Source organism: Solanum pennellii, chromosome 6 (assembly GCF_001406875.1).
Source record: "Solanum pennellii chromosome 6, SPENNV200".
In the NCBI taxonomy this organism is placed as follows: domain Eukaryota; kingdom Viridiplantae; phylum Streptophyta; class Magnoliopsida; order Solanales; family Solanaceae; genus Solanum; species Solanum pennellii.
In genome coordinates, this window is record NC_028642.1 from 46,214,387 (window position 1) to 46,226,953 (window position 12,567).

At 34.4% G+C, this 12,567-nt stretch overlaps 2 protein-coding genes across 3 annotated transcripts in view; both read right to left on the reverse strand.

Moving 5' to 3' along the window:
- LOC114073826 (DNA repair protein XRCC4) overlaps nucleotides 1-9,575 on the reverse strand; it is a 13,199-nt gene extending 3,624 nt beyond the window's left edge. For both annotated transcript variants that reach the window (XM_027918005.1, XM_015221566.2), the window contains exons 1-2: nucleotides 9,325-9,575; nucleotides 9,056-9,198 (exon numbers count right to left, since the gene is read on the reverse strand). In XM_027918005.1, the coding sequence (XP_027773806.1) occupies nucleotides 9,056-9,198; nucleotides 9,325-9,463 (282 nt within the window). In that variant the 5' untranslated portion in view covers nucleotides 9,464-9,575. The remainder of the gene's footprint in view (nucleotides 1-9,055; nucleotides 9,199-9,324) is intronic.
- On the reverse strand, nucleotides 1,896-9,047 carry LOC107021003 (copia protein). Its single transcript, XM_027918004.1, is given in 2 exon segments — nucleotides 1,896-7,108; nucleotides 7,111-9,047. Coding segments are annotated over 2 exon segments (1,227 nt in total). The 5' UTR covers nucleotides 7,703-9,047; the 3' UTR covers nucleotides 1,896-6,473.
- Nucleotides 9,576-12,567: the final 2,992 nt, after the last annotated feature.

Consider the following 12,567-nt stretch of genomic DNA (forward strand, 5'->3'; position numbering starts at 1 on the left):
ACTTGTCAAGCAAATCTACTACCTAGATTGTAAACAAGACTCTTGAATACAATCTTTACAACTTTATGACTCAACTCGCAGCACTCAAAAGATTTTAACAAAACTCTCTCAACCCTCTTGATCGTGTTTTGAAGTTCTCTCTTTGTAGGTGCGCAAGTTTTTCTGATCAAAATAGCTCTCTATTTATAAACCAGAAATTCAGCCAATCCTTGTACAAATCAACTTGTATTTGTCTTCTACAAATCCTTGTTGACTTCTACTAACTCTTTTTCTCGAAACCTTATTGCACTCAAATTTGTTTTTAATAGTTTTCCTTAACCAAGTAAACTACTATAAACAAAAACGTACATATAAGTTTCTATATCTAACATATACACCGCCTCTTGCATACCCACTGCATTATTTCACTGGAACATGTTGCGTTACCTGTTCAATACAATTTTGCCAATATTCAAAATCTCAAGATTAACAAATTCCCCCTTTTTGACTATGGCAAATAATCAGCTTGCATTTGAATAGGTACACAATACTTCAAACAACATATAGAACACTTTAATATCATCATAATAGAACACTTTAATATCATCATATCATCTGCACATCTGCAGGCTGCTTCCCCCTTTTGCCATAAGCCAAAAATTAAAAACCAAAGTTCATATGCATACTAAAATAGAGCATCAGACAAAGTCATTAGTGACATCAAGAGTTAGACATCAAACCCAAAATACATACAAAAATAGTAATGTCTACTTCAGTCTTTAACTAGTCAAGAACAAAAAATTATAAGATGATGCATATACGAGGATTGATTAAACAGAGGGTGCCATAGAGGTGGAAGAGTTTGAAGATCCCTTGGTTAGCAACCCCATGATACTTTGTAGATGCCCAGAATTCACTTCTCTTTCTTGATGTAACGCAGCCTGAGTTTGAGTGAGTTCTTCCTTAATCCTGCAGTTCTCAGCAATCAATTCCTCACGTTCCAATTTATGAGCAATCTGAACCTGTTCCATTTCTACTGAATGAGCCCTTTTTAGTGCTTCCATCTCCTTTTCTACAGCAGTAAGAGAAGCCCTCAACCGTTGAGTTTTCACATCAACCCTTTTAGGCGTACCAGGCATGTTCATGTAGTCCACCTTCCCCATGACATCAGAAATGGTTTGAATCTGCCACTTCTTTACGGGCACACCAAAATGTTCAAATACTTGTCCTAACCAAAATCCATAAGCCAAACCCCTTTGCTTTTTATCAACCTTGGACAAACTATGTATGTGACTCATGATTAGGATCGGCAAGTTTATTTGAGTCCTAGACAATAGTAAGTCCATAAGTGTGAGATCCAAGTAACCTGCTTCAGTCCTTTTTTGCTTTCTTGGAAGAAGAATTTTGTGAACTACATTAAACAGCATCTGATGTAAAGGTAACATACATCCCTTGTCAACACTAGAATATTCTGAAAGAGTAGGATCATTTGAGAATCGCCTACATATGTCAAGTTGAGAGGTGTTACCCTCTAAAGGAAGCCAATCCTTCTTGACATAGTGACCCATCCCCTATTAGGTATCCTTAGTATTGAAGACAGAGTCTCAGCAGTAAGTGTAAAAGTAATACCACAGACTGTACTAGTAATTGACGATGCAGTTCCTGTTGCATTGATATAAAATTCTCTGGTTTCTACTCTACCCATCTTACGCCTAAAGGATCCTTGGAGCATCAGTTCTGTCCATCCTTGATTTTGTAAAATACTTACTAACTCATCCATCTCACCACCCCCAAAACCAGAAATTACTCTCCCCCTAATCACACTCCTCTTCTTAAAGGCTAAGACTCTCGCAGAGTAACCACTATCATCTGAATCATGAGATTTCGATTTTGATGAAATTTTTTTCTTTTTCTGACTATTCACTGTATCTGTGACAAAGGTTAGGGATGATGGAGACTTACGTTTTCTTGTGCGAATTTTCTTAGCAGACTGAGCCAAAATTTCTGCATCCCTAGTACGTTGTACAGATCTAGTTACTCGTACTGGTTCCTTTGCTGGTAGGAAAGAGGTAGAATCTTCTTGAATTTCCGGGAGAGACGTAGCAAGAGGCTTACAAGAAAACGAACTTCGTTTGGAACAAGTTCGGATTTGGGAAAGCATTTCAAATAAGGTGACATTTTCATCATCGGAGCAGTTTTCCCAGTTCTGTGACAAAGACATGTGTTCCCCCTCACTTAGTGCACTCATATTTCCTTTCTCCAACCCTTGACCTCTCTCTTCCCCCTGAACTGATGCATCTTCCATAAGAGAACATCGGGTTATGCCGTTCAAATCAATGTAAAGAACCGCGGGTAAGGCATGTAGGCTTTCTTGAGTATCAAAGGGAATTATTGCTAGTGAGAAATTTGAAGAAAAAGCCATTTTTCTCATCAAAGTGTAGCTTTGTGGATTGTTAAAGTTTGAGAGAAAATGGGAACAATTCGGAGAAGAAGGAGAGATAGGAATGACTGTTGAGAGAAAATTATAGGGAAGTGTAAGGGTTTTTCTGAGAATTGGAACAGGTATGATTTGAAAGGTTTTGTGCAGATTTTGATTTGGCGGTTTTAATTTATGATGGGGTTTTTTTTTTTTTTAAGGAACGGAACCCAATGCATTGGTCTTATAATTTTAGTCTATCTTAGTTAAGAAGAGTAGACATACCTTTTAAGCATGCAAAGATGATTTTGAGAGTCCAATTCCTTCAGCTTCTATTTGCTTAGTTTATCTTCATCATTCCTAGCTCCAACCTGTTCCTTTCAAAGTGTTCCCTTGCTAATGCCTTTGTAAAAATGTCCGCGATTTGTTCTTCCGTAGTACAAAAGTTCATAGAGATTAAACCCTTTTCCACATTATCTCTAAGAAAGTGATGACGAATGTCAATGTGTTTAGTTCTCTTATGTTGTACCGGATTTTTTGCAATGTTGATTGCACTAGTATTATCGCAGAAAATTGGAACCTGTTCAATTTTGAGACCGAAATCACTAAGTTGTTGCTTAATCCACAGAAGTTGGGCGCAACATGACGCAGCTGCTACGTACTCAGCCTCAGCAGTGGATAGTGCAACTGAGTTTTGTTTCTTTGATCCCCATGAGATGAGACACGATCCTAGAAAGTGAGCCATTCCTGTAGTGCTTTTTCTATCACCCAAGTATCCAGCATAGTCAGCATCCGCATACCCAACTAAATCAAAGTTGCTTCCTTTTGGGTACCATAGTCCTAAATCAGAGGTTCCTTTTAGATATCTGAAGATTCTCTTGACTGCTTGAATATGTGATTCTTTAGGATTAGTTTGAAAGCGAGCACATAATCCTACACTAAACACAATATCAGGTCGACTAGCAGTAAGATACAAGAGTGAGCCAATCATGCCTCTATACAGTTTTTGTTCAACATCAGAACCTGTTCCTTCAAGGTCCAACTTAGTGGCAGGGGCTATAGGAGTATCAATTGGTTTGGCTTCGTCCATTTTAAACCTCTTAAGCAATTCTTTGACATATTTTTGCTGATGAATCCATGTACCTCCAGGTGTTTGTTTTATTTGAAGCCCAAGGAAGTAGTTTAATTCACCCATCATACTCATTTCAAACTCATTGCTCATAAGATTTGCAAATTCTTGTGTGAGACTCTTATTTGTAGCTCCAAATATGATATCATCAACATAGATTTGCACGATCAGGAGACCCTTTTCTTTATTCTTGAAGAAGAGTGTATTGTCAATTTTACCTCTTGAATATCCATGACTTAAAAGGAATTTTGACAATCTATCATACCATGCCCTTGGAGCTTGTTTTAACCCGTAGAGAGCTTTGTCAAGCTTATAGACATGGTCAGGGAAGTCATTATTCTCGAAGCCAGGGGGTTGTTTAACAAAAACTTCTTCTTGTAATAGCCCATTCAAAAAAGCACTTTTGACATCCATCTGATACAATGTGAACTCCATGTGAGATGCGAAAGCTATAAGCAATCTGATTGCTTCTATTCTTGCCACGGGTGCAAAAGTTTCATCATAATCTATCCCTTCTTCTTGATTATATCCTTGAACAACCAACCTAGCTTTGTTTCTGATTATGGTACCATGTTCATTTAACTTGTTCCTAAACACCCATTTAGTTCCAATTATAGTTCTGTTTGAGGGCTTAGGTACTAGATGCCATACTTTACTCCTTTCAAATTGATGTAATTCTTCTTCCATGGCTATAATCCAATCTGCATCTTGAAGGGCTTCACTTATTTTCTTTGGTTCTACCATGGATAGGAATGCACTATGCGCGTAGTGATTCTTCATTCCTGATCGGGTGGTAATTCCTGAAGAAAGATCAGTGAGCAGGTTTTCCAATGGGTGTGATCCTTGGTATTTGTACTCTTTTAGGGTAGGAGTTGATCTTTCTTGCTCTTTATTAACATCTGGTTGATTTTCATCTGTATCAACTCCTTCATCAGAATTTACTTGAGCTTCAGTTTCTTCTCTGTTTGTTGTGTCAGAGGAACCGGTTTCTTGGACCTGTTCCTGTTCAGAGACAGCCTGTTCTTCAGTTGATGTGTTACTGACCAACACATCTTCATTAGACATAGTGCTGCTTTCATCGAAAATAACATGGACACTCTCTTCGACACACATGGTTCTTTTGTTGAGTACCCTATAAGCTTTACTATGTGTAGAATATCCAAGAAAGATTCCGTTGTCACTCCTAGCATCAAATTTTCCAAGCAGATTTTTTCCATTGTTATGAATAAAGCACTTGCATCCAAATACTCTAAGATGAGAGATGTTGGGCTTTCTGCCTTTTAATAATTCATATGGAGTTTTTTCTAACAAGGGTCTGGTCATGCAACGATTTATGGTGTAGCAAGCAGTGTTTATTGCTTCTGCCCAGAATTGGTTTGCAATTTTGCTTGCGATCATCATAGTTCTAGCCATTTCTTGAAGAGTTCTGTTCTTTCTCTCTACCACACCGTTTTGCTGAGGGGTTCTGGGGGCAGAGAAGTTATGATCAACCCCATGATAGTCACAATATTGGGCAAACTTTGAATTTTCAAATTCAGTTCCATGATCTGATCTAATTGCCTTTAATTGTTTCCCATATTTTCTTTGAATTTTTCTCATTAGTGAACAAAAAACCTCAAAGGCATCATCTTTTGCTGCAAGGAATAGTGTCCAGGTGTACCTAGTGTAATCATCCACTAAGACAAACACATATCTTTTTCCCCCTCTACTTTGAACCCTCATTGGTCCACATAAATCCATGTGAATTAGTTCTAAGGAACAAGTTGAGCTTACCATCTGTTTGGACTTAAATGATGATTTTATCTGTTTCCCTAGAGTACATGCTTCACAAACCTTATCCTCCTTGAATTTATTTTTAGGCAGTCCTATAACTAAATCCTTGGTGATAAGTTTGTTTAATTGAACTTGGCTAGCATGACCCAACCGTTTATGCCATAACAAGGGATCTTTTTCCAACACACTTAAACACACTAGATTTTTGTCAGGGATTGTTGAGGTATCTACAGTGTAGACATGTTTATCTCTTTTTCCTGTTAGCACTAATTTTTGTGTGTTTAGATTGATTACTTCAACACCAGTGGATCGAAAGATTACCTTGTTTCCTTTGTCACACAATTGAGATATGCTGAGTAAATTGTGTTTAAGTCCTTCCACATAGTATACTTTATCAATTGAATGTTCATCAGATCTTCCAATCTTTCCACAGCCTTTGATTTGACCCTTTTTTCCACCACCAAAAGCAACCATACCTCCTTTTCCTTCTTATAGTGAGAGAAACAATGTCTTATTCCCTGTCATGTGTCTTGAGCAAGCACTGTCCATGTACCACTGCTGCTTGCTTTCTCTCACTTCTTCCTGAAAAATTAGAGGTTGGATTTAGGAACCCAGATTAGCTTGGGTTCTTTGTTTTGATCAAAAGGATGAATCAGATTTCTACGAGCCCATTTGGGAAGACTGTTTTTTCTGGGTATGTACCTGTTCCTCTGAACAGTTCTATAGGTTCTTGTTGAGTTGTTTTCTTCACAGGTAATTTTGTATTTGGGACAATATTGTTTAGAATGACCAAAGTTACCACAAACGATGCAAAACGTAGGATTTCCATTTATGGGCTGTTCATATCATATTCCAGTTTTGATGTTCCTATTGTTGTTCCCTAGATGAGTTACTATCATAGAGGATTTTGTCCATTTGTTTGCTCTTTCCAGATCACTTCTTACTTTAGTCAATTCAAGATTTATCCTTTTACAGTTTTCCTTTTCTAGCCTTAAGGTTTTTTTGAGTTTGTCAACCTCAAGCTTTTGGTCAGGCATTTCACCCTCCTTTTCTTTGCCAAGAACTTTTAATTTTGAATTCTTAGTTCTTAGTTCCAAATTTTGGGTTTCAAGTTGCTTGATTTTTTCTTGAAGGTCGAGTTTGTTCTTATTGAGATCAATATGCTCAAACTTTAAGCTAGATAAGGAAGCAAGTAGTTGGCTTTTGGTGTTCACAAGTTCTTGAATTTTGTCTATGGATGCAAGCAATAGGAGTGAGCTTTTTCTTGGAGAACTTTGCTAGCTTATCTTTTAGGTTAAGAAAGTTTACCTCAGTTTCTTCAGAGTCTGATTCAGGTTCAACGTCTGATTCTTCTATCGCCATCATGGCAAGGTCTTCAACATCTTCATGCATGTCTGAAGAACCTGTTCCCCAGGCTGCATACATTGCTTGTTCCTTTTCTTTGTTTTTCTTTTTGTTGAGGAGTTCCTTCCTTTCTTTTTCAGCTTTTTCCTTTTTCCATTCTAATTCCCACATTGGGCAGTCCTTTATTTGATGATTTGTCTTACCACACTTAAAACAACCTCCGTTTTGTGATCGTTCAGGATTTTTTTCTTTCAAGGGTGGTGATTTTTTGGTAGAGTTTAATCCCTTTTTAAAGAGTTTCTTGAAGTTCCTACTTATCAGAGCCAGATCATCGTCATCTATGTCTGATTCGTCACTTTCAGTTGCTTTAAGACCAAGACCTTTTTCTTTATTCCCTTCACCTCTTTTGTCAACATTCATCTCATAGATCTTGAGATTCCCAACTAAATTATCTAAAGACATATTAGGTCCTTAGCTTCTCTAATGGCAGTGACTTTGATTTCCCAAGACCTAGGCAGAATCCTGAGTACTTTGTCAACCTGTTCCTCAGTGGTATATACTTTGCCTAATGAGATTAGTTCGTTTACCACAGTGGTGAATCTGGTGATCATATCTTGAAGAGATTCTCCGGATTTCATCTTAAAGGCTTCATATTCTGAACACAAACTAGCAATCCTGAATTTTCGGACTTGAGTTGTACCTTCATGAGCGTTTTGTAAGGTATCCCATATTTGTTTAGCAGAGGTACAACTTGAGATACGGTTAAATTCATCAGGTCCTAATCCACACACAAGAATACACTTAGCTTTTGCATTTTTTCCTAGTATCTTATAATCTGCATCATTATATGTATCTGCCGGTTTAGGTACTTTATTTCCTTCACTATCAGTGATGGTAGGAATTTGTGGTCCCTTAGTAATTCTTACCCATAATTCGTAGTCTTCAGCTTGAATGGAGTCTTCCATCCTTGCCTTCCACCATGAGTAGTATTGTCTATTGAATAGTGGAGGTCTGTTGATGTGTTGACCCTTACCGTGTCCGAGTGGAGGTGCAGAACTCATGTTGATCTTATCTTGAGTTGTTAGACTCTCTAAAGATAACCTCGCTCTGATACCACTTGTTAGAATTCTACCCTCCTGAATTCTTCAAAGGAACACGTACTAACAACTAGTTTGTGGCTACTTGAAGAAACTTTAACAGTAATTAATTTGAACAGCACTTTGTATTATTTGTAACTTTCAAGTAATACAAAGATTACAACGTTTAAGCTCTCAAGGAATTATAAACTCTAATTCCTTCTACTCAAAGACAAAAAACTACTCCCTAGTTTTCTATCTTCTCAATGCTTTTCAAGTACTATAACTTGTCAAGCAAATCTACTACCTAGATTGTAAACAAGACTCTTGAATACAATCTTTACAACTTTATGACTCAACTCGCAGCACTCAAAAGATTTTAACAAAACTCTCTCAGCCCTCTTGATCGTGTTTTGAAATTCTCTCTTTGTAGGTGCGCAAGTTTTTCTGATCAAAATAGCTCTCTATTTATAAACCAGAAATTCAGCCAATCCTTGTACAAATCAACTTGTATTTGTCTTCTACAAATCCTTGTTGACTTCTACTAACTCTTTTTCTCGAAACCTTATTGCACTCAAATTTGTTTTTAATAGTTTTCCTTAACCAAGTAAACTACTATAAACAAAAACGTACATATAAGTTTCTATATCTAACATATACACCGCCTCTTGCATACCCACTGCATTATTTCACTGGAACATGTTGCGTTACCTGTTCAATACAATTTTGCCAATATTCAAAATCTCAAGATTAACAGTACTGGATTTGAATTTCAACTCTGATTGACTAGATCTTCCAGAATAGGAAAACCCCCGAATATGTAGATTTAGAGTCAATTGGAATAGATATTCTATATGAAATGTGCACATCACAATTGCGCTGCTAAGATTTTAAAAAATGACACCACCCCCCGCTATCCTGTTCTTTGCACCATCCCTGCTAGCATGTTCCCCGCCCCGTCATGCTCTCCGTTGGCTCAAATCCACCCCACCCCATTGCCATCCTAGTTATAATGAGAGCAAACTGAACAGCCCTAGGAATCAACTTAGCTAATAAGGCTAAAATCAACTTGAGCAACTCATAAATCAAAAACAACAAGTGTGAACCAATTGTTCCTATTATATGCTCCAATTAACATAAATATCTCTTATAATGATAGTGCAATATGTGGTTTCATCAACAAGTCAAAGGCCTGATTAAGCTAAAATCTCATCTTTAGGGTGCCTTCTGTTCTTTTAACAAATTACTCAAAAGATTATCACTCTAGGCAATGATCAAACAACTGAAAATGTGCAATTAACTAGGAACTAAATATTAATAAAATCAAGAAAAGCTGACCCTTTTGTGCCCAGTACCAGCATCATCAAACCCATAAACAGAACCAGGTTGTTGAAATCCTAAATACTTCTCACCCAAATCAATATACTCCGAAACGGGTTGATCCCACTGAGATGCTCTCTCTTCAACCTCTTCCTCAGACGCTGCAGAAAACCCCCAAACATTACAGAGCAAAAAATGAAGAACCCCAATTAAACTTAGGTCAGCAAAAAATTGGGAATAGAACTTTTGAGTTGGAATTTTTCAAAACCAATAAAAGGGAAAAATACCATGGCAAGTCCAAGAATGGAGGCCGTCAGTGATGAAGAGGTCAAAGTAAGAAGAGAACCATGTGCCTTTCACGAATATTTGTTCCTTATTAGAAATTACCAGTTTGAGGCATGTGTGTTGCGGACTTGATGACCCCATTCACAGGAATGACTTCTCCTTCTTCAACTCACACTGTGGCTTCGTGCTATGGAAGCTTTGACAAAATTGAAACTCCCCTCTGCGCCTTATTATCTGTCCTACCGCTGGCCGTTTTGCTATAAATTTTTCAAATAATATTTAGTGGAAAATTTTATAAATACTGTCTATTCATAAAATTTATTATTATTTAATAAATATTTTAAATTTTTAAATATTAATTTTTTTTAGTATTTGGCTAAATCTCATTATTTGAAAATTGAAATCTTACATCAAACTTTTATTTTTTACAAAAACATCTTCTATAATAGTTGTTTGTATTGTATTACATAATTTTTTACATAAACATCAAAGTAATGATTCCAATGAATATGAAAATGATGATGTCGTTGTTAATGAAATGATGAACAATCAGCTCATTGTAAGAATGTCACGTGTTTTGTCTACTTCACAATGTATAGATTGATGCTTGTTGCAGTCACTCCAAACTAATGCATTGCTCTAGTGGTCATGGACACTACTTGTTATTTGTTGTAACGAATATCCAATTATCTGGTAATACAAATTTATGGTTAGTTTTCATAGTCTTTTAAAAAATTTATGGATGTAAATTATATTTTTCTAAAAAAGTAAAATATATTTCTCAAATACTATTATCAAACACATGATGAAAATTCACCCAAATTTTTACCAAATAATACTTGCAAATTTATTTAAAATTTATGGCCAAATGCTAGCTACGTCATTCACATTTTGTTGGGAGGAAGAGGTACAAGGAACCTTTCAGAAAAAATTATTTTATGATATAAATATAATTGTGTTAATGGTGCAACTTCATATTAAAGAGGAGACCACTCTAGATAGGTAAAAGTGTGGAGGTCGTGTATAAGGAGGGGTAGAGTGATATCTTATTTTGTGAAGGTTTAGGTTTGTTAGTGTCTCGCTTGTTTGTTTGGATTGACTTAAAAAAATGTAGTTTTTAAATGAAAATAAAAAGTCAAATTCAAATGATTTTTAAGTCAATTAAAACACTTTCTTAATATTGTATGTTGTAGTTCTTGACGTACCTTGTTTATAATGTTTTGTTTATCTTACTATTTTGATATGTTATTCATTATTTCTTGTAGATTTTACAATGCTCTTTTAATTTATTAATTGTTATGCTTTTTTTGTTGTTTTATTTGGATTTGATTCTTTTTTTTTTAACTTGAGTTTGATGCATTGAGCTGATATCTTTCAGGAATAGCCTCCCTACCTTCACGAGGTAGCGTGTAAGATATGTATTCTCATCACTTAGTGAGAGTGCATACTTAGTGGATTTCTCGGGATATTGTTATTGTTGTTGTTGATATAAATATATTTGCATGTTTGGAATATCATTTGATAATTGGATTTGGTCTGATGGAGTGTAATCACATTGTCAGTCCCGTTTGGTTGACCATGTAATTATCTGGTCAGCAGATAATTGAGTATAATTGACAGGACTCAGCAGGAGCGGCTCAAACATATTAGTGGTCTAAGACAAAAATCAAACGGGACTTTAAACTTGAATTGTTAATAACATTTATATAATTGATTTCTTCTAGTTTTCAATTGATAATATAACCACTCTTATTTTAAGATTTTTCACGAGATATAGTACTCCAAATATGTTAAATTTCTTCTAATAATTTCTTCATTTTCATGAAAAGTTTATTTTTTCTACAAATAATATTCAATATTTGTTAAAAAATAATAACTTATAACCTATTATTATTAAAAATGAGGCCCCTTAAATTTGAAGGTCTAATGCACATGTCCTTTTTTTAACACTGTCGAGCCCCCTGGACAGGAGTAATTACATTTTCCAATTCACAAGGAAGGCTATGAATTGTTGGTAATTTACATGGTGTAATTACAAGCTAACTACTTTTTATTTCCTTCCGTTTATTTTTATTTTTATTTTTATTTTTGTTTTAATGTATTTTTTATTTCTATTATTTTAAATTCTTTAAATTTTTATTTCTAAAAATATTTTTTTTTATTATTTAATAATTCATATTCTTTTTATCAAATATGTACGTCATGATGTTTGTATAAATTTTGTACTTTTAGTTTATATAATTAATTTAATTAAAATATATTAAATTGAAAAGTATAAATTAATTTTTTTAATATATTAGTTAAGAACATATGTTTATTAATTAGTATATTTTCGAAAGATAATATTTATCTTAAATATTCAATTTAATATTATTTATAAAAGTTCTTTTAAAATTCAATATCATCCTATGGTTATACTTGTGCAACCAAACAGTACACATGTAATAACTGCGATGTGGCAAACAAATGCACCTCTACCATTACAAAAGGAACTCATATATACTCTTCATCCGACGGAAGTAAAAAGAATAGTTTTTTATTTATACTTTGGACTTTTATTTTTTAAAAATAATCGTTAGGGTAAATATAATCTTTCTCGCAATTAGAAGTTCAAGGTATATTTATTTATTTTATACATAAATTTTTTTTTTACTTGTTTGATTTCATTATTTGAGTTTCTTATTCTTATTTTTTCATTTATTCTTTAGTGTAAATAAAAGAATTCAAAACTATTTTTTTTAACTATGTTATAATTTAAAAATTTTTGCGGCTATATTGTTATTTAATTTTTGTATTTATAAATTTTTTTGAGCATTTATGATAAATTTTACAAGGAAATTATTGCAATATGAATAAATTGAGCATCAAAATAATAAATTTAAATTAATTATTTAAACAAAAAAAAAAACGTGTGAGGAGGATCAATTATATATTTTTTAGAAAATTAAATTTAAATTAATTTTTTCACTTCATTTAGAGGAAAAGATATAGGTGGCTCATTTGTATAAGAATAAGGGTATATATGAGTCACCTCATAACGAGGGATATATCACCTCTAAATAGCAAAGTTGAGGGGTATATCATATCATTTTTCCTTTTCTTGATGAACTAGGTTATATAAGTTCGTCTAAAATAATACTCCCTCCGTTTAAAAAAGAATGACTTCCTTTCCTTTTCAGTCTGTTTCAAAAAGAATGATCTCTTTATTTTTTGTAACAACTTTCCAGGTGACATGTTTAAGGCCA